Genomic DNA, 23,671 nt, shown 5'->3' with positions numbered 1-23,671 from the left:
TATGTCTGCTGACATCAAAAGTGTGGTTTTGGAAAAGATCCGAAATTTGCTTTGCAACTTGACGAGGCTGATATTAGTGGACATGCGCAACTCCTGGCCAATGTGCGTTTTGTGGATGGAGACGCAATCAGAGAAAGCGTTCTATTTTGCAAGGCATTGAACAGAGATTGATATTAAACATGCATATTCATATTGTAACAGTGAAATATTTCCTAAATATCATTGATACTGTCAGAATAAGCATTATTTTCTGTATTCCTGCAAATAGAATGCTTTTGGACAGAATAACACTTTGTAAATAGTAGGCCTAGGCCTACTTTTAAGTGTATAGCCTCCTTAAGAAGGGATATGTTAAGTGCACTTTTTATTTGAAAAAGAAAATTTAAAATATGATAAAAAAAAAACATTTTTGTGTTTATTTGATTGCTATTCAAGAAACTTTTATAAGAATGACTGTACTGTTAGGCGGCTACTATAAATTGTTTTCATTATTTCATCATTTTTGGTTGGTGGTGTGCCGCGAGATTTTTTGAAGGGAAAAAGTGAGCCCTGGCTCAAAAAAGGTTGGGAAACAGTGATTAAAGTACAACAGTTTGCAAAGCTTTTTGAAAGTGCCAATACATAACATATATAAACTATGTACTAAGCTTTTTGTGCCTGCTAACCTGAAGTGAAACCACAAGGTCTTGTACAAAAACTGTTGTCTAGGTAATATGTACAATGGACAATTTTCCATTTAACCCTCTGGGCGCCACAGGCGACTTTTGTCGACGAGATGCCGTATTGATTACAACGGCCGTTTTTTTCAAATAGGATATCAAATGTAGTTCAACTTCCACTCCATTGGGTGGCAGACATGTAGTACTTCAGTTCTAAACACATTGGGACGCCTTATATGGTATTTTGTTTAAGAAAACTACAAAACTACAAACCGCGGACATTGCGGAAGTAACTCCTCCCCTGTGAAACAACGCGAAAGACGGAAGCAGCCTTGTAGTGACATTACGTGGATAATTCTACTGAATAAACGACCAAATGCACTCAAATGGTAACTTGTCATGATTGTACATATGTATTCATCATATATTTCGCCCCTAAATGAGGTAATATGCAAACAGGAGTGTATTTTCTGCCGCGTTATACTTCCCATGTTACTGTTGCCTGAGGGAAACTATCGACAGCCTATTCGTCGATCATGGGGACTGTAACAAGAAAACCCTTCATTCATTCACTTGTAAGTACACAATAGAAGTGTTCGTTTCTGCAGGAGACTTGTATATTGAGGAAGGGAAGGTTTTTTCCGATCGAGATGCGAGGTAATTTCATGCTGCTTTGTAGGCTATACTGTCGCTATGCTGGCGACGTTCATTGCAACGTTAGGGGAATGATGCAACGCGTCGTAATTTGCCTGTTACAGAGTCAATAGGCCTATTCATCATCTGGAGAGTGACAGTGGTCGGGATGTTTGTAGAAGAGCTTGTGTACTAAGTAGAAAAGTAAATGAAGACAAAAGAAGTGCGCATATTCCTGCCAACAGTGGGGGATGGAGTGAGAGGAGTATGCGCCCGAGACACAGAGGTCTCGTGCGCATTCTACTCGGTGCAAAACGGAAGCATAGTTCACGCTACTCGACACTGTTCCTGCCGACTGCAGGTCTAAATAAATAGCAATGCTATTCTAATGATAGTAATAATTATTTCCAATTGCTACCTAACTGAGTCTATTATCAATAGAAAAGTGTGATACCAGCTGGGGTTTGGTGCATCAGAATAACATGGGCGATATACATGTAGGCTAGGTAACCAACCCCGCCCCCCCCCCCCACACACACACACACACACACTTTCCTTATATCATCTATTTGTATATCAGTAAATGTAACACTGGGTTTGAATAGATATTTGCACAAGTTTTTAGACATGTAGCCCATACCCAGAGTCCTTCAGGGTGTACGCTGACAGGCCTACTGTAGGCTACTGTAGGCCTGCTGTACTTGGTTCAAAGACACACAAATGGACAAAATGCACATATTACCCCTAGTGTGGATAGAATCTGTATGCTGGGCATTGCTGTGAAGGGTGTCCATGCACTAAAAAATAACTTGTCACCTTCATAGACCAGTCCCTACAGGCAAAACGGCAACCGTCCATTCACTTGTGTTTGTCACTATGCTACATTGTTGCACTATAGTAGTTACAAATTACACTTTTAGTGTACAATTTATTGCTTTCTAGACCAAAATGTATTCACAGAACATAATAGTGAAGGTGTCTGGGGAAGTTTTATAAATTAAATTAGATAAATTATTAAAAATATTTTGAAAATATGCAAAAATATCCAATAACTCATTATAAATGCAAAATGGCCGACACCATATGACGTCATAATATGCAAATTAGATGGGATAATTTACTCCCAAAATAAACTTTGGGTCATCCTCAATATTTGTCTCATTAATTGTCAGGCTCTATCTATTACCCATGTTAAGCCACAGCCTTTTGAATATAACATGTCAAAATCATCAGTTTTGGGCAAAAACCTGTGGCGCCGAGAGGGTTAAATTATGTTTTAATGGATTCAAACTCTTTACAAAGCTTTTTGCGCCTGCTAAGCTAAAGTGAAACCTTTTTAAATTACCTTTTTAAATGATTTTTTAAGCTCTACAAACTAGGCCTTTTTACAAAGCTTTTTGCACCTGCTTATCTTAAGTGAAAGTACAAATAAACAAAATCGTACGTCTAATATGTACAATGCAGTGCTTGACACTAACTTTTTCGCTTACCAGACATTTTGGCTAGTGGTTTTCCTGACTCACTAGCCATTGGGCCTTTTCACCATAATTTTCTTAACCATCATAGCAGCTTTAATGAATTATATAACAGGCTGTAATAATGTAATGTAGGCTAATATAACATAGTATAATATAATATAATATAATATAATATAATATAATATAATATAATATACTATAAGATAAGATAAGATAAGATAAGATAAGATAAGATAAGATAAGATAAGATAAGATAAGATAGGGCTTAATAATTAGAATTATTAGGCCTATTAATTGGTCCATGCATGCATGCTATGGAAAGAACAGATTTACTGATCTGAGGAATGGCATAGCCTATATTGACCATGCAGAAACACCAAGCACAGTGTTGTGGAAGGGCACAAATGTAAGCTACACGAGAGCAAAATATTTTCGTCTTTGATCTGAAAGGCACTTTCTTCATATCATATGGGCCAATCTGTGGAGGTCGCTGTCCAAATTGATGCGCAAAGTAGATAGCAAAAGTCATTGCCAAGTTCGCCTGTCCTCGGTCATGGATGTGGAATAACACCTCTTCTGGAATATTTTCTTATAGTAGGCCTATCCACTAAAAAGCGCACACAGATGCGGTAACTACTGTAACAGAAGGGGCTACGACTTCCTTTCATTCCGTATCGAGTTGTTTAAAATACAAACGGAACAGGCAAGGGACATGCTTTTGTGCAGTCTGGAAGGCTACACTACTGCGCGTTGTTTAAACCTGCTTTGACTGTCGGGAACAACAGCACAAGAAACATGGAGGAATATTAAGGTAGGAGACATACAGGCAAATCAGAAAATAATTTAAACCGAACATTATTAATGCCGCATGTGTCCTTGTCTTACTGAACTTTAGTCTCGAGACTTTCATAAGACAGACTGGCGTGTTTTCCTCTCGCCTTGGTCATTTTAATGTCCACTACTACTAAGTATTGTACTGATGACAGATCGCAAAACAGGGGTGGATTTCTCAAAGGCAAAGTAGCTAGTCGGTTAGCAACTTTGCAGAGTAGATACTATAAAAGTTGCTAACTCCTGTGTCTCGAATGTTAGCACACAAAGTAACTACTGCTTGGAGTAATGTGCACTCTGAAGTAGTGGTGACTTTGAAAGTGAGGCGCCTCCTATCCGTATCTCGACAGTGAAGTTGAAGTACAGCTGGAGTAGATCCATTGAGTCCAGACATCACCTCAGCCACCCCAAGTAACACACAGCGCTAGTCTACTTCAGAGTGTGACTCCACCCATTAGCTAAACTTGTAGTACATATTTGACCACAAATGTGTCAATATCTTTTAATCATGTGGTGCAAAAGCGATGAAAATCAATCGACATGCACACAAAGTGATGATACAGCTGCGAGAGTGTTCAGAACACAAATTCACGTCATGTCATTTGTTCGTGAAAAACAAACGTCATATCCTTGGAATCTGATGAATCCCACATTAATAATATACTTTAAGCTGTATACCGATTGAATTGCGTCTCATTTTGATGTGTAATTTGTGAAATATTTAGATAAGAAAGTATTGGTTACTCCCGGAAATGCACTGGCGTACGTGTCAAGTACTTACATTTTTTTGGTGCGAATTTCGTTTCATAGCCTAGGGGTATTTACGCTTGCCTATCAATGGGAAGACGCGAGCCACGCGGGTTCGAAACCAGTGTGCAGCATGTTGACAACAACTCGTGAAATCATGTTTTGGACCCTACAGTGTAGCACATTTTCCCTTGGCTGCACGTGTGTGTTGGTAATGCACAACACAAATTATCTATTTCTGCCAGATATTTCCAAAATTGTGGCACTGCAACCATGTGGATTCGAACCTGCGTGGCTTCTGTTTTCCCATTGGGATGCAAGCGTGAATACCACTAGGCTATGTAATGAAATCCACGCGAAAATTTTTTAGGGATATGACACTTCAACAGACGATTTTCCGGGAGTAACCACAACTTTATTGTCGAAATATTTTACAAATTACACCTCGGAATGAAACGAAATCCAATCGGCATGCAGATAATACTGCATTATTGGTGCGGACGGTGTCAGATTGAAATGCCACGGGCGTGTTTTTTCACAAAGAAATTACAAGATGTGTTGTGGAGGAAACAGCGGAGTCACGGTGTCGTGACATTCAATCAAATGTGCTGGTGGTGGTTGTACACTATTGCTTTCTACTTCACGCATTGAATTTAGGAGGAAACAGCTGAATCATGACTCAGCAATCATGCTTATCTCTTGTTGCTTCTTTGGTCACGCACTGCAATGCCAAGAAAGTAAGTAGCGGTGTGTAGCCACACTACTTTGGGCTTACTGTGGGAATGGTAAGGTTTCGAGAAATGCACGTATTTCACCTTGAAGTAAGTAGATAACTACAAAGTACATCTGTAGTTCAATGCTAACATTGTGGAAACGTACCCCAGGTCAGTTGAGATGAACTTCGCTACTTTATTTTCACGATAAGGTTTTCAGTGACATTTCCAAACGCACGCTGATGCCGGTAGCTCGCTGCCACTTCTCTTTGCAAGAGTAGTAGCTCTGTCAGATTCTTGGCATGCGTGACACACAGGTGACACGTGACACAGGTGCTTCATGGGTATTGTAGGCTTGCGAAATAGCATTGTATTGCGTTTGTAGCAAAGACGGTCCGAGGAAAAAAACTACAAAATGCGGTGCCTCATCATTCAGAATAGTAACGGACCCGCCAGAATGGCTAGTGAACCTTCGGTATCTACTAGCCAACGCCGACTTTCACCCGCATTTGGCTAGCTTGCGGGTGTTAGTGTTAAGCCCTGGTACAATAACAGTTAGCTTTTTACAAAGCTTTTTGTGCCTGTTAATCTAAAGGGAAAACACAAATTAATATACGAAGGTCTACCTGTAAAATGTACAATGACAATTACCTTTATAAATGATATTCTAATGTCTACAAAGTATTTACAAAGGTTTTTGCACCTGTTTATCTAAAGTGAAAGCACAGATTCATGAACAAAATCTTACATGTAACATGTACAATTACCTTTATAAATGAAATTCTAATGTCTACAAACTAGTTACAAAGCTTGTTGCGCCTGCTAATCTAAAGTACAAATCCATAAACAAAATCTTACATGTAATGACAGTACAATGACAGTTACCTTTTTAAATGCTATTACATACAGTGCGGATGTTTTGCCCCCCTATGGATTTAAAAACAAAACAAAACAAACTTTCTTGCACATTTGGCAAGATTTACATTTTCAGATCACACTCCCCTGCGCGCGCGCGCACGCACACACACACACACACACACACACACACACACACACACACACACACACACACACACACACACACACACACACACACACACACACACACACACACACACACACACACACACACACACACACACACACACAGTACATTTCCGGTTTTGTTTCAATATGAGCAGGTCCTTCATCACACAAGGCTGCAGCATTGTAACATTTGTCAGTTTTCCATACTGATGCACTCTCCTGTGTCTGATAGGCTCACATTGCAAGACTTGGTGGACTCTTTCATCCAAAGCAAAATAGGACATAAACTGCTGAGAAGCATTAATGCAGGAATTGGTAGAGTTTGAGTTAGTGATTTCATTACAGGGCTGGAAAGATGGTGCAAACATCTTGTGTTTTTCTGTATCTCTTCTACATTTTCAATTCCCCTTAAAAAAAAAAGATTTGAAAGAAAAAGCTTTTTTTAACTTTTAGTAAGCAACAGACAGCAAGTCAAACTGGTAGCCTAGGGATTGCTACGGCTATTTCAGGATGAAACTGCTTCAGGCCAGAACTGCCTGGCCTCCAGCTCTGCCTTTCAGGCACAATGGCAGCGACCACTGAAGTTATTTTAGTCGAAGGCATGGGGCTGTATTGCTGTGTTAGCGCTGCTTCAGTTTACTCGCGAGACGATTCAATCTTCTCTGATCGTCGCCGGCGCCCCTCAATGTGCTGGTGGTCAGATTCAGCAACGTAGCAAATGAGAGGCAGTGCCAGTGATTGATTTAAGATTTGATTGGCTCAAATGACTGAAGTTTGTCTCAGAAACAGCACACACTGTCAATAGGCATGACTTGTCTTTCAGAATAAAAGCCACAAAAATATCACAGAATCGTCACAGAGTCCGGATCCGGACCGGAGTCCACTGACCCTCGGCATAGAGCATCTTCTTTAAATAGCATAGCATTTTTTGAGTGCTTGGTGAAGTAAAATACAAAATATTAAAAAAAATATAAAATATGGCAAATCCCTGTCTGTGGGCCTTTCTGATGTGTCTGTCTGTCCGTCTGTCCCATGGTGAGAGTACCATACACCATCTTCAATCGCGCACCTGTACATCTAGTGTTGGCCTTGGAAAGGGGGCAGGTTGCCATCTCTGATTGTTATTGTTGACAATAACAATAAGTAGCTGTCAAATAATTCAGTTGCAGTGTATCATTTGTTTTTCATTTCATGTCACTATTTATGTCACTATTTATTACTTTTTCTGGTCTAAAAACAACTTTTGTGTTTCCTTTTTTTTGTTTTTAAATAGATGAGTCGAACTTAGGTTGCCTGAATGACCTGAAAAGAAATCTCAAGAACAAGTACCAGAATGTGTTGGAAGGAATAGCCAAACATGGAAGCTCTGTTCTGCTAGACAATATCTACACAGATCTCTACATCACTGAGGGGGGAAGGGGAAAAGTAAATGAAGAGCATGAAGTCAGACAGATTGAATTAAAGTCCAAGAGTCTAGCTGGGCAGGACAAACCAATCAAATGTGCAGACATCTTTAAACCCTCTCCTGATCAGGACAAACCAAACAGAAGAGTTCTCACAAAGGGGGTGGCTGGCATTGGCAAAACTATCTCTGTGCACAAGTACATCCTGGATTGGGCTGAGGGAAATGACAACCAAGAGATCAAGTTCATCTTCCCACTGTGCTTTAGGGAGCTCAACCTCATGAGACACAAGATGTTCTCTTTGATGGATCTTCTTTACTGCTTCTTTCCAGAGCTTAAACAGCTAACCATTGACATCCAGCATAAATTCAAAGTGTTGTTTGTCTTTGATGGTCTGGATGAGTGTCGACTCCAACTAAACTTTCAGACAACTGAAAGTTTGAGTGACATAAAAGTTGTCCAATCAATGGATGTACTCTTGACTAATCTCATCAAGGGTAATCTGTTCCCCTCTGCTCTCATCTGGATAACCTCTCGACCAGCGGCAGCCAGTCAAATTCCTCCTGAGCATGTTGACCTGGTGACAGAAGTGCAAGGCTTCAATGACTTCCAAAAGGAAGAGTACTTCAGGAAGAGGATCAAGGATGATAGTCTTGCAAGAAGAATCATTTCCCACATTAAGTCAACAAGGAGCCTCCACATTATGTGCTACATGCCTGTATTCTGTTGGATTGCTGCTACTGTTCTTGAGATGATTTGTCTCTTAGGACACACGCAGATTCCAAAGACTTTGACAGAAATGTACACATATTTCCTTATTTTTCAAACCAGACAGAAAAATACTAAATATGACAATGTGCCTGACCCTGCGCCCCAATGGAACCATAAGCTGATCCTAAATCTGGGAAAGCTAGCCTACAAACAGTTAGAGAAAGGAAATCTGATATTCTACGAAGAGGACCTCAGGGACTGTGGCATTGATGTCAAAGATGCAACAGTGTACTCAGGTGTATGCACCCAGATCTTCCGAGAAGAATCAGGGATCTTTCATGGGACAGTGTTCTCCTTTGTGCATCTCAGCATCCAGGAGTATCTCGCTGCTCTGTATGCATTTCTGAAGATGGCATTTAGAAGGAAAGACATACTATCAACAGTCCCTCAAAAGGCAGACTCCATGATCATCTTGCATAAGAGTGCCGTGGACAAAGCTTTTGCTTATGAAGATGGGCGCTTTGACCTCTTCCTCCGTTTCCTGCTTGGCCTTTCTCTGGAGTCAAACCAGTCTCTCCTGCATGGTCTGATCAATAGAGGACAGATGGGCATTATGGAGAAGATGAGGGCAGCTCTTGGCCAAGCTGGCCATCAAGGCCAACTGAAGAAATGGCAGATGGACAATGACAAAACAATCAGGTACATTAAGGAGAAGATATTGGATGTTTCCTCATCTGATAGAATGATCAACCTCTTCCACTGCTTGAATGAACTCAATGACCACTCCTTAGTGGAGGAGATCCAGAGCTACCTGGGTGCAGAGACACTTTCTGAAGCAAAGCTCTCACACGGCCAGTGGTCAGCTCTAGTGTTTGTGCTGCTGACATCAGACCAGAATCTGGACGTGTTTGACTTGAAGAAGTACGTCAGATCTGATGAAGCTCTCCTGAGGTTGGCGCCAGTAGTAGAGGAATCCCACACAACTCTGTAAGTACAAAGTGGACAACTGACTGGTTTAACAAATCATTATGTTAATTTCATTTGGCATAGCACTACTATGCAGTACATCCTTTTTTTATTAGGGCTTATAGCCATTGGTTGCTGTTTCCCCCTTCAGGGTTGATAGCTGTGGGCTCACTGCACAGAGCTGCTCAACACTAGCCTCCGTGCTCTGCAAGCAATCATCAAATCTCAGAAAACTGGATCTCAGTGGCAACTGCATTGGAGATGCTGGGATCAAGAAACTGTGTAGTGGCCTGAAGAATCTGAATTGTTCACTGGAGACCCTGAAGTGAGACGTTTTCACATTTTATACTTAATATTAAAACACACGTCTTTATTTCTTGACATAATCCAGATGAATATGCATTTTGTTGAACACTGCTTAGCAATACCGTATTTTGTGCATATTCTTTAAAGTTCCTTGACTGTGTAAACATTCTTCATAAAAACTCAAGACAGTCACTGCTTCCATTACATACTGTATACAGTATGTCAATGAGTGGTATTGCAATGTATATCATAGTCTACAGGAAAATGAAAAATGCAATATTTTTAATTTGTATTCTTGTGTCCAAGCGTTAACATGATTAAACATTTTAATTATTGTTCAGGAAGGCATAACCCTCTCCCTAAACGTATGAAACTTATAAATATCCCTATAAAGTGGCATATACAATTGTAAACAAGGTTGAAAATCATTCAGAAATATATTTTAAAACATCCTTTGTTGCTGACATCATTTATTGAGGCTGATTTCACCACCTTGTCTCATGGTAACAGCCAATGTTTTAGAAAACATTTGCAGACCCACCTCAGCATGCTGTACCTGTACCACAATCATTTAGTGGCATGAAGTGAAAGCTTGACGTGTTTCCAAATAACTTTAAGTTCATAGTGCATATAGGTTTCACTTTCTTGTGCGAGTGACAAAAACATTCAAGTAGGCCTACTTCATGATATTCTAATTGAGGGAACTGTACCTGTCCAGTATTTAAAAGGCTACTGTGTCAAATGGTAGTCAGATTAGATATTGCAACTATACTGTGCTGCCTATTGCCAAACTTGAAGTTTCCATGAATATTTACAAAGTAATAAACTAAGGTGCTGTTTCCACATAGTTGAATATTTTTATATGTGGACATTTTTTTTTCATGTTTGCATTGGTTTTGCATTGGTTTTGCCCTTCCGTTTCCACGTAGAAGATATTTGAAATCCAGGTATAAAAAGCAGGAGAAAAAAACGCATTTGTTACAATGTAGGATTTATTTTACTTACACGTAAACAGGAGAAAAAAATACCCAGCTAAAAAAATATCCTGCTACGTGGAAACGGCACCTAATAGTTATTAGTATGACCAAAGTACAGTAAGTTTCCCTCTTTCCATAAAAGTGCAGTTTTCACAGCCATAATGAATATATTGGAATTTGATTGTGGTGGTATGTATTCATGAAAAAGGTAACATTTGTTAATGAGCAGAATTAATTGTGGAAATAAACGACTAAAAATGTTACACAGTGCACCTTTAAATGTTTAGTGGAACATTTTCTAAATTCATTTCAAGTTCCTGCATATTTTGTAGAATTCAGCATTTAGTGCAAGCTTTGCCTCCTGCATTATTATTTTTAATAAACCTGCGAACCTACTTGCCAAACTAAATTGTACTATCGTCATGTTATACTAATATACTAAAATAATCATCCAGCAAATGTACATGAAATGGTTTTGATGTCGATATTCATAATATCTTTGGTGGCCCCAGTAGATGTGGGTTTAGAGAGAAGTCCAGTATTCAGATGGATCTTAAAAAAGAATGTTTTGCAGACAATTTGCAGCCCCAATAGTTATCTATCGCATGGCTTGGCAAATGGTAATTTACTACAGGAAGGTAAATTAGATTAAATCTCAAATTTCATGTCAATACTCTCATTATCACTTCAGACCTAGTTTCTAACGCAGTAGGATATATAATAACAGAGAGAAGAGAATATTCTTAGAATCGCTGGTAATAATAAACAGCATTAGACAATAGGCCTTTGTTGTCTCTCTATTCTGTTAGAATTGCAATGATATTAGTTGGCTATAGGGACAAGTAGAGTTTGAGAGGAGCTCAGTATGAACATGTTTGTCATCTTTCCAGACTGTCAGACTGCAGCATAAAAGGAAAGGGATATGCTGCTCTGGCCACAGCTCTCAAATCAAACCCTTCACACCTGGAGGAGCTGGACCTGAGAGGAAATGACCCTCGACATGCTGAACTGAAGCTCCTCACTGATTTACTGCAGGATCCTGCCTGTAAACTCAAGAGTCTGAGGCAAGAAAGAGCATTTCACACTTAGTGTACTAAATAATGGTTCCTGAATAGCAGTGATGCCATTGGTGAAGTCTCAGTTAATATTTATCTTTTGTTAGCCATTGTCACTTAACTAGTTCTCATATTTCTCATCCAATTATTTAAAAATGTCTAATAATGCTGTGTGTGTGTTGTGAATATTTTGCCCCTAGTACAGCATGTGAAGCATGTAGCTTTCAGATGGGTCCACCGACAGGCTGTTCAGCTCAACTGCATCATAGCAACATTGCCATGAGTTTTATGTAACTGATCAGCTCATAACATTTTTTTGACAGGAAAAGTGACAACAAAGTCTCTGTGCAAAGGGATTAAGCACAGTCTAAATCATTGACAGGATGTTTAAGAACATGTTAACTTGGAAAAGTCTACAGTTATTATACATTTCTACTAAATCAGTTATAAAAGAAAAAAGGGAGATGCATGCTGTAGAAGAAAGGATGTATGAAAGAATTATATGTATTTAATGTTAGGGATACGCCACAACAACTTCTCAACTGTGTTGACATGGCAATAAACTTCTTGAATCTTGACTCTTTCTCAGGTTCTAATGCTATATTCATGTAATAGTGCATGAGCAACTTACTACATAAATACAGTGATATACCATAGCCTTTGAAACCCAATTCGTAATTCAAACTATGCCTAAATTATGTAAGGGTTAACGTTCGGCGAGAAGGTCGCTACCGTGGAATAGCAGCACGACAGAGAGAATCTTTAGACCCCGACGCGGAGCGGACAGCGGTCTGTTATAGACCGACCCGTCCGTTATCGAAAAATAACAGATGTGCGAACGTTGGGGAGCCCCATTGAAATTAATGGAGCATTCGACCGATGACGTCACACCATATAATAAAGAGACATAATTTGCTGATAATCAATGACTGTAACCTAGGCCTATATCACGTAAATGTTAATTATAAAACATAAAACATTGGGTATTCCTGTATACTTCCCCTGCTAGGGTGTTGGGCAGTGATACAGCAGATGAAGCCCTGGTGTATCTGACTGCAGTTCTGGGTGGAAACCCCTTACTGCTGACAGAGCTGGACCTGAGAGGGAAGATACCAGGAGACTCAGGAGTGAAGCAGTTCTGTGCTCTACTGGAGGATTCACAATACAGAGTGGAAAAACTGAGGTAAGTGGGTTTTGTGTTTGTTCTACACTGAAACATCACATGTCAAATATTGGTCCCACGTTGCATGTGTCACACCAAGTAATAATGCCTAACCTGCTTGTCTTAGTTGGGCATTTCTGGTTTAGAAAAGTTGAGTTAGTCTTAGGCAGTGAACATATACTGTATGCTCAGTAATTCAGTTATACCATCCAGTAGATGTAACACTGCCTTAACAGTTATACCATCCAGTAGATGTAACACTGCCTTTACAGTAATTTCACAGTTTTAGCAGGGGGACAGCAATACTAATTTATCATTAATACATTATAATCATTAGCACCTCCAGTTCAAAAGAAAAATCCCTATGGAAACCACTTGGATTTTTATAGTCAAACACAATACAGGTGTGTGTGTGTGTGTGTGTGTGTGTGTGTGTGTGTGTGTGTGTGTGTGTGTGTGTGTGTGTGTGTGTGTGTGTGTGTGTGTGTGTGTGTGTGTGTGTGTGTGTGTGTGTGTGCCTGTGTCTATGTGCATGTTTGTGTGTAATGAACATGTACTGTATGTTACTCGCCCCCCCCCCTCTCTCCCTCCCCAGGCTTGGTAACTGCAGTATAACGGGTGAGGGCTGTGCTGCTCTGATTTCTACACTGACATCAAACCCATCACACCTGAAAGAGCTACATTTGAATGATAATGTAATTGGAGACTCTGGTTTGAAGCAGATCTGTACTCTACTCAGGAATCCAGATTGTAAACTACAAAGACTGGGGTAAATAAAGAGACGAAGAGTGATACATGTACTGTAGACAAGTACTGTGGGCTCAGCCAAAGCTGTTTTTGCTTGTAGATTAATAAGCATTTAGTCTTATTGACTTTATTGGGTTAAGATATGTGTTAAAGTTGTAGGAAACACTGTTAGATATTAATGCAAAGTTAGTCTAACACATTTTCTGCACATATTCATTGTAATATATCTATGGCTGGATGTTTCTGGGTAGTAATAAACTAGGAGACAATGGAGCTAAGTGTATCTCTTTTCAGAAATCCTGACTGTTCTACAGCCACTGGACTAAGGGTAGAACAACTAATGCAATAGTAAACGGAAACTGTGTGTGATGAACATTTGTGCTTCTCTGTGTTACTCAGTGTCCTTGTGTCGCTGTGTCTGTCTGTCTGTCTGTCTGTCTGTCTGTCTGTCTGTCTGTCTGTCTGTCTGTCTGTCTGTCTGTCTGTCTGCAGTATAACAGAAGCGGGCGGTACTGCTCTTGCTTCAGCTCTATCATCAAACCCCTCATCACACCTGATAGAACTGGATCTGGATAATAATAAACTAGGAGACTCTGGTGTGAAGCAGATCTCTACTCTACTCAGGAATCCATGCTGTAAACTACAGACACTGGGGTAAGATATGGGTTAAAGTTGGTGGGGGCACTGTTAAATGTAAAGTTAATGTAAAGTTAGTCTACCACGTTTTCAACATATTAACTTTAATATACCTATGGCTAGATCTAGGTAGTAATAAACCAGGGGACAAGGGGGCTTGCCAGATATTGCCAGAAACCCAAGCTGTTCTACAGCCACTAGAGTAAGGGTAGAACAACTAATGAAATAGTAAACGGAAACTGTGTGTGATGAACATGTGTGCTTGTCTGTGTGTGATGAACATGTGTGCTTCTCTGTGTTACTCACTGTCCTTCTCTCTCTCTCTCTCTCTCTCTCTCTCTCTCTCTCTCTCTCTCTCTCTCTCTCTCTCTCTCTCTAGACTTAAGAGCTGCAGTATAACAGAAGAGGGCTGTGCTGCTCTGACCTCAGCTCTGACATCAAACCCCTCACGTCTGGTACAGATGGATCTGGATAATAATAAACTAGGAGACTCTGGTGTGAAGCAGATCTCTAATCTCCTCAAGAATCCAGACTGTAAACTACAGACACTAGGGTAAGTAAAGAAAATGTGTAATAATGATACTTCCATTGTAGGCTACTGCAGGTTTCAAATTATGGTCCATCCCCTTCAGCCCTGCTTCCTGACATTAGGCATAAGCAACATAATAATGAGTAACATCAGGTAATAGACCTTTTCATCTCCCCAGCTTGTCAGGCTGTGGTGTAACAGAAGAAGGATATGCTGCTCTGGCCTCAGCTCTCAAATCAAACCCCTCATACCTGGAGGAGCTGGACCTGAGAGGAAACGACCCTGGAGACTCTGGAGTGGAGCTTCTTATGTCAGCAGTGACCAATCAGAAGTGCAAACTCAGGTGAGAGAGTGGAATTGGATTGAAAGTCAGTGTGATACGAGTATGTTTTCCAGTGTACCGCATAAGAAAAATAAAACAATGTATGATGGAGTGAGGGATAGGTCAATGTTTTGGGCATTTTAAACATTTCACAAAGGGATACAATAGAATAAAAGATAAATAAAAGAGAACCCCCATGGGTTCAGGCCAGTCTTTTTGGCAAATAAAACACATAGGCAAGTACATCTATGGCCTTAATACACCAAACCACCAAAAAATTGATACAAAAGGTTTTTCAACTGATTTCAATACATCCAGGTGTCCTTACTAACATACTGAAAATCTAGTAAAGTCTAACTTCAGGAAAGGGGTCATTTTCAAGATCAAAGTTTTTCAAAATAAAGGTTATTACATGATAATTACATTATTAGCTAACTTCAAAAGACCTATTTATTTTATATTGGAAAGCCAGAAATGTTGTATTTGTGATAATGAAATGAAATATTTTTGTCAACAATATTTCAAAATTGCCAGAGGCTAAATTCCTTATATTGTTCAACTTCACTTTGTCATGCTATTTGTGTTGGACATTTTAAACATTTCACAGAGGGATACAATACAACCATGAGAATCCCCATGGGTTCAGGTCAGTCTTATGGCAAATAAAATACAGTGCATTGCACACAATCAAATAATGCCTGGCTTTAAACTGGGGGAAACAAGCAAACTGCATGGTGCGGCTGCCTTTCCTGTAGCATTTATAAATAGGCTACAAAGTCCACTTAAAATCCCTTAAGTTGACAGGAATGGACGTTTGTGGCTGCCTCCTCTGGGGGGCTTGTTCAATTTCTCGATGCCTATGTATTGTGACTGACTTTTTTCCCAAACAGGGTTGTGCTCATCAGTTAATGCACGCCATACCTCCAGTGGCACGCTGTAGTAGTCATTGAAAAGTTAACTATCATAGTACTACAATACCATGACCGTGCACAGGGCTTTTAGTAATGCACCATGAACTTGGTCATTGTCATTTTGTTAACAGCAAATGAATAACACTGTGTTTTAATAGGTTAATGCATGGTCTCCAATTATTTTTCTCCAAGGGCCCAATTACGATGAGGCTGCGGGCAAAACCAACGCCCGAACCCAATGAGAAACAAGTTATTTGCCTGGACAGAGAAAAGATTTTCGCTTTTCCATTTCACTTCCCAATGTCTGTTATGAGACTGTTAGCATATAAGATCTAATCTAAGATCTCTGTGAATGCTTTGGGGAGATATGACACACTGAAGTTTTAGTGATTGAAAATCACATACATTTATGCTTTCATTTGTTCTGACCTCATGGCAGGCCAAATGCTTGCCATGCCCGGGCCGGATTTGTCCCGCGGGCCTTTGTTTGGAGACCAAGGCGTTAATGAGATGTGTGGGGTAATAACTGTCTCCACGGAACAGGGTGTTTCTGTCAGCAGAGCAACGAGTCACAATTGAATTTGTTTTTAGTTTTCTGACGTTCATAACAAAACACGGACAAAATCTCCAAATTTGGAATGGCTGAATCATTATGGTCAAGTAAAAAATATTATTTTTTGTGTCATTTAATCTCGTACACGAAAATTATACTCTCTCTCTCTCTCTCTCTCTCTCTCTCTCTCTCTCTCTCTCTCTCTCTCTCTCTCTCTCTCTCTCCTCTCTCTCTCTCTCTCTCTCTCTCTCTCTCTCTCTCTCTCTCTCTCTCTCTCTCACTCTCTCTCACTCTCCCTCTCTCCACTTAGATCATTACCACACATTAGTTATGCACAGAAGGCTGACGAATTTTAAATTAGATTAGCAAGAACCATAAGAAATAGGAGAAGAGCAGAACACAATCCAGCAGCCCCATTGGAGATTAAAGTCCCTCCTCTCTCTCTGTGATCATTTCACTGCAACATTACTATCTCCTTTGCACTGACTTTAAAGGTGCACTGTGTAATATTTTCAGCAGTTTCTTTCCAGAATTCATGCCTCCCACTTGAAATGTGAAACGATGTATAAACACCATTTTAGTATTGTAGTCTTTTTCCCCAAAAAATGAACCTGCAAAAGGGGGTTTGTGTTATATTCAGGATCGCCTTATATTCAGGCCAATACGGATATCACTGTTATCATTTACTGTTGACCTACAGCTGGAAAACACAATGGTCACTTGAACTCTTTCCCCACACAGCATAACATATCGACCATGCCTTTATTTTATTGACTATCTTAACTGAGCACAGCACTATCGACCATACCTTTATTTTTATTGACTATCTTAACTGAGCACAGCACTATCGACCATACCTTTATTTGTATTGACTATCTTCAATAATTATTTGTATGCACTATCTTAACCCTGTGAGACCTGAACCATGAAAGCAATGAGAGAAAATTCTATTTTTTTGGAATTTGCTTCAATATTGGTCCCTTATAAGAAATGTAAAAAAAAAAAATTCAAAATTTTGTTAAGGTCACTGAGATATTTAATGCATCATATATGATGCATCAGGCTTTAAAGAAATGCAAATTCCATGACCATTGAAAAATGACTTTTAATGCATTTACAACTTTTTTTTATTTAAAAAAAGTTGTCAGACAATTTAATTCGAGGATTATCTTTAAATATTTAGTGAGATCCTGCCATTTTTTTTTTGCCTATCCTTGTTTTAGCAGGACCATATTTTACATTTCCCACAGCCTGGTTGGGTATTTTTTTTTAAATCTATGTAAAAACATAGCTGATCGAATGCTTAACAACCTATTTATGAGTGTAATATAGATCATTATTCATTTTTGATGTGGAATTTGAATATATGGGTCCATTACTACAATTGGACAATTTCTCCATTTACTTCAATGCATTTTTTACGAGATCATAATTTCAACATTTTGCATTACATTTTCAAAATTGCAAGTAAAACCTGTTTCTTAAGGCAATATCTTTGTCTTGAAGTAAAACAACTTGTGTGTTTTGTTAAATGATCGTCGTGGTATGCTTTTTACGTTTCCCTATGGAGCAAATGCATTGATGGCTGACTTCCTGCCACCGCCGGATGGTGCTTATTTGTTTCGTCAGTTTTAGCATGATCTCTCTGCAACACGGTGTAAAAATATAAACTCTTCCTTGATTAATTGCACAAAGCAAGTGTTCAAATTAAAGGATGTAGAGTTATATTTCGGAAATTTGTACACAAACCCTTTGCATTTTGACGATATCTCAGCATCGGTCAGGGAAACCGCTTCTACCCCATTTTTCTATTTTTCGCCGAGCTGTGGTCAACTTGTTGTCGACCGCTGCTCTCTTGTGGCGGTTTCTGTGTACTGCAGGACATTTGGAAATGACACACAGGATGTTTTTGAGATCGATTTTTTTTGTGTCAGCGGGGAGAGGGCTTTGAATTTGATGAATCAAATGTGATGCGTCCGGTGCGATAGGCTTAACTGCCTGACAGCTTTAGCTCTTTCAAACACTCGCCAATCTCTCCCTCCCAACGTTTAAAAATTCCAAATTAAATATCTGATGAATGAGCTGCATGCAATAGAAACACAGCGCAGGGTGAAACAAATCATAATAATAAATCTTCATTTTCAAAACATCAACTCCATCATGATACAGTGGTGATGCAAGGTAAATTTGAATAAACTTGGAGATGAGACCTTAGGTGTCCTGCAAGGGCCTATTACATACATGTACAAACCCCAACTCCATAGAAGTTGGGACACAAGGTAAATTGTGAATAATAACAAAATACTGCCATTTTCAAAACGTCTGATTCTTACATTAGATGGAGAACGGCACAAAGAAACATATCAGCCATCGAAACTGACCAAAATTATTGTTTTGGGGGATATTCATGAATATTATAAAAACAACACGTCTCAAAAGAGTTGGGACGGGGACAATAAAAAGCAGCAAATGTCGAGGAAGACTAAAAGCAAAACAGAAGACAACACTTAACAGTTCAATACATTAACCGATGAGATGATTTTATATAAAAAACAGTGTTAATTCCTATCTTGGACATGATTTCACCAGCTTAAATACAGTGCTGAATGATATAAATGAGTTTTAAACAGCATGAAAAGCCATTCATGCATTATATTTTGAAGGGAGTTCTTCGATTACTGAGTAAGGTCAAATTGCATTCTCTACTATGTTTTAACAGTTTGGCTCCATCATAAGGACCAGCAGGTGATAAAATGGTGGGCTTTTGGTCAAGACCTGTCACACTGTAAGCACTACAGAAAGGAAAACATTGCAAAACATGACAAGGAATACACTCACCATTTAACTCTACAGATGAGTGAGAACATCTTAACCAATGCACTACTGCACCCGCATGCCATCATGGAGGCTGACTTTTGAAGTTAACACTAACACAAGTTGGATGGTCCATTTTCACTGTAGCACAGGATGTGCAATGCTCTATTATTGTCAAAAGAATTGGCTTCTACAACTTCTGCTGACTTCTGTAAGCAAAGGACAGTTTCCCATGTCTTCTGGGTCTATTTCAAGTGAGCTCAGGTGCATAGGAGAATGTTACACCCCTGTATCATTTGCACGCATGAAGCATTCTTAATATGGTCAATTTTCAATAGCTCTAATTCCTGGAGTGCTAGAGTGAGACTACAGCCAATATATATTTCATGATGTCATGAACCTATACAATGATTTTAATGACAAAAATATGTCTTATATACACTAAATCATGGAAAATAAAAGGGAATTCAAAATGTATGTAATAACTATGGTAATTATTCCCTTTGCATCTTTAATTCTGAGTGACTCAGAATCTCTGTGATGATCTCATACCTGGAACTTATATTGTCCGTCAGTATAATTCATTTTGAAAATATATCTATATTTTGAAAACTTCTTTGTTGTTTGTTATCTTATTTGGATGTTTACTGAATTTCACTGATCTCCGTCCCAACTTATTTGAGACGTGTTGTATTTATCAAATTAGAAATGAGTACATATGTCCCCCAAAACAATATTTTTTCTCGGTTTTAACACTTAATATGTTGTCTTTTCACTATTCTCCATCTAATGAATAGATTGAATGTTTTGAAAATGATAGCATTTTGATTTTATTCACAGTTTACCAAGCGTCCCAACTTCACCGGAGTTGGGGTTTGTATATTGCATGTCATACCCACAGTACTGTGGGAGATTGAAATCGACTTGAAAACACATACTGTAGGGTAGAGCGGTAGTGTTGGATAATCTGCATGACTTCTGCATGTGCTGATACACTCTGCACATCTGTGTTGATATTCAGAATGTCACTATACTCTGTGTGTGTCAGGGTCATTAGTAGCCCTATGAAAATAGTTTGTGCCATCATTTACTGTTGACCTACAGCTGGAAAACACAATACTCTGCATGTGTCAGGGTCATTAGTAGCCCTATGAAAATAGTTTGTGTCATTGTAATTGTGTTACACTGCTCTTTTGGATGAGGGCGTGTAAATATTACATCATCTGTGCACAACTTATAGAAGAACACAGGTGTGGATATGTTGGAAGCAGGAAAAAACATGAACACATACAGAGACACACTCACGGTCACATAGACTACAACAATACATACAGACACAGATGGAGAGGGGGAACATTAGTTGTTAGAAGGGCTTATGTTGTACAATACATTGGAATTGAGGGTAGGATAGGTAGACATTACAGTTATGTTGTATTATGTCAGGTTGACCTTTTCCATCTGTAGAATGTTTAGCAGTAACGACAGCAACTGTGTAATCTTGGAACTGAAAGACTTCAAAACTCACAACAGACAATAAGTAAATAAACAACGTTATTTGTCACACAAATGATGATCAGTCGTGAATCTCTACTTAAATTTGGCTCCTACATAAATACTGTGTTGCTATCTCTCCTCCTTGTGTAGGTTGTTGTCTGATGAAGCAGAGAGAGCCTGTGAGTACCTGACTTCAGTTCTGGGTGGAAACCCCTTACTCCTGACAAAACTGCACCTGAATGGGAAGATACCAGGAGACTCAGGAGTGAAGCAGTTCTGTCCTCTACTGAAGGATTCACACTGCAGAGTCAAGACACTCAGGTTAGTGATTTAATGTGTTTTTTTCTGTTTATTTATGAAGTAGTTACGAGCAGTAAAGTATGATTGTTATGTTAGCACAGTTGTGACTTGTTATTATCTGGTATGAAATTGTGTTATTGACTAGTTTGCATGTAAGATTGCAATAAGCATGTATTTGGCTTGGTAGTTGGCCTTGGTGTACAGTATGTATTTGGCATGGTATCTGGCCTTGGGGTACAGCATGTGTTTGGCATGGTAACTGGCCTTGGGTTACAGCATGTATTTGGCATGGTATCTGGCCGTGGGGTACATTGTACAGTAAAGCATGTATTTGGCATGGTAGTTGGCCTTGTTCAACAGCATGTATTTGGCATGGTAGCTGGCCTTCGTGTAAAGTATATGTTTGGCATGGTATCCGACGGCCTTGGTGTACAGCATGTATTTGGCATTCTAGCTGGCCTTGATGTACAACATGTATTGGGCATGGTAGCTGGCCTTGGTGTACAGTAAGCATGTATTGGGCATGGTAGTTGGCCTTGGTGTACAGTAAGCATGTATTGGGCATGGCAGTTGGCCTTGGTGTACAGCATGTGTTGGGCATGGTAGCTGGCCTTGGTGTACAGCATGTATTGGGCATGGTATCTGGCCTTGGTGTACAGCATGTATTGGGCATGGTAGCTGGCCTTGGTGTACAGCATGTATTGGGCATGGTAGTTGGCCTTGGTGTACAGCATGTATTGGGCATGGTAGCTGGCCTTGGTGTACAGCATGTATTGGGCATGGTAGCTGGCCTTGGTGTACAGCAGTGGTTCCCAAACTGGGGTCCGGGACCCCAGGGGTGGTCACGCTATTGCAAGGGGCTCGCGAAGAGAAGAGACTGACGGGCAGCGGACAAACTTTCAGGACTCTGAGTGGCGCCCTGACGGGCAGCGGACAGACCCCCTAACCCAGGGGTGTCAAACATACGACCCGCGGGCCGCATCCGGCCCGCCAGAGGGTTCAACCCGGCCCGAATGTAAAAAAAATTAAATATATATTGATATATAATGAATGAAATCAATTACATTTTGCAAAGGATTATCAGTATTGCATTGCTTTACGTATTCAACACACTTTTAAAACATGCTGAAAAGATAACGCGATAGTACTGAAAACTAATCCTCTGCTTTAAGGGTTTTTTTTGCGATGATGTTACTAATACGGCCCGCTTGAGGTCCACATGGGTTGTATGCGGCCAAAATGAGTTTGACACCCCTGCCCTAACCGCAACCCAACCCTCCCTCCCCCTACCACAACCCCCAACCCCCTCCCCCCTGGTTCATGCGATGTTTTGTCTTCAATGCTTATGCTAAATATGAGTTTTTTTGGTACTGTGTCTTGATGTTGTAAATGTACAATGTGGAGCCATAGAATCGTTTTTTTATCCTCATTCCTACCCTATTGTGTACCATTCTGAGCTACTGGTGGTGGAGGTGTGTTTAAATGGCGGCGCTCTTATGAGCAACGACCTGACAGTACTTGTGCAGTGTATTCTTAAACACAATTTCGTTGTCAAAACTCGTTTTGGTCAGTGACAAATAAAAGCTCTCTCTTGATTCTCTTGAGACTGTTAGTATAAGTATGCGTGTATGTTTTTATGAAATATACTGTACCGAAGCCATTCCATAAATTGGTTAATGACCATATTAATTTGGCAGAAATAACTTTGGGCCCCATCAGAAAAATGTTAGATTAGATTAGATTAGATTAGATTAGATTAGATTAGATTGTATTTATTGTTTACATAAAACCTCAAGTGTATGCTTTTACATAATATACCATAACCATTCCATAAATTGGTTAGTATCCGTATTAATTTGGGACAAAACATGTTTGGAATGTTTGGAAATGTAATGGTGACGGGATGCAGAAATAATCATGGGCCCCAGCAGAAAATGTCTGGGAACCACCTGGTGTACAGTAAGGAGGTATTTGGCATGGTAGTTGTGGAGTACAGTAAAGGGATGGGATTTTGAGGTTGAGGTCAGTTAGGTTGTGTGTAGAACCACCTGGTCTGGGAACCACCTGGTGTACAGTAAGGAGGTATTTGGCATGGTAGCTGGATCTATGCAATAATGACAGGCTAGGGTTAGGGTTGGAGGGGCAAGGGGATGAGGTAGGATCATTTGAGACGGGTTGAAGAGCAGGAGAGATTAAATCTGTGAGAAGGGCGCCCCCTAAAGAAATTTAAATCTCTGAGAAGTTTGTCCCCTATAGAACTTTGAGACAGACGTCACCTCCCTTGATTTGCTAATGATTGATTGCTTCTCAACAAAGTGGGAGGAGTTCCCGTATTTGCGGGACTCTTGACCTGACTGGTAGCAACGCTGAAGCTGTTGCGTCACTAGGACGGCACGGCCTGGCTAGCTTTGGCAGAGCCTGGGATGAAATCATTGAAAATGCCCCCCTCCCCCACCCAATGCATACAGTGCAATGAGGACCCAGTTCTGGGCCCCCTATGTTCCCTGGCTCCTATGTTCCCGTACTGACAGGTTTGGGTTAGGGATGGGCTTTGGTCTATGCAGATTAACTTTCTCTGGTGACCTGGGGAACATCTTGTTAGTATGCTCCCCTGAGAAGCAGACGAGGTAAGAGGAAAGCTGCCAATCACCCCCACAGGAGGATGAAACTGATGTGGTATTCATGTACAGATGGATGA

The 23,671-nt window shown here is 39.9% G+C and overlaps 1 protein-coding gene across 1 annotated transcript in view; it reads left to right on the top strand.

Moving 5' to 3' along the window:
* LOC134440045 (NACHT, LRR and PYD domains-containing protein 3-like) overlaps positions 1-23,671 on the top strand; it is a 102,525-nt gene that overhangs the window by 30,812 nt on the left and 48,042 nt on the right. Inside the window, exons 10-18 of the mRNA XM_063189973.1 lie at positions 6,320-6,338; positions 7,361-9,188; positions 9,319-9,492; positions 11,341-11,514; positions 12,515-12,688; positions 13,263-13,436; positions 14,430-14,603; positions 14,758-14,922; positions 20,824-20,994. Of these exons, the coding sequence (XP_063046043.1) occupies positions 6,320-6,338; positions 7,361-9,188; positions 9,319-9,492; positions 11,341-11,514; positions 12,515-12,688; positions 13,263-13,436; positions 14,430-14,603; positions 14,758-14,922; positions 20,824-20,994 (3,053 nt within the window). The remainder of the gene's footprint in view (positions 1-6,319; positions 6,339-7,360; positions 9,189-9,318; positions 9,493-11,340; positions 11,515-12,514; positions 12,689-13,262; positions 13,437-14,429; positions 14,604-14,757; positions 14,923-20,823; positions 20,995-23,671) is intronic.

This window comes from Engraulis encrasicolus, chromosome 23 (assembly GCF_034702125.1).
Source record: "Engraulis encrasicolus isolate BLACKSEA-1 chromosome 23, IST_EnEncr_1.0, whole genome shotgun sequence".
Lineage (NCBI taxonomy): Eukaryota > Metazoa > Chordata > Actinopteri > Clupeiformes > Engraulidae > Engraulis > Engraulis encrasicolus.
This window is presented reverse-complemented; position numbering and strand designations above follow the sequence as displayed.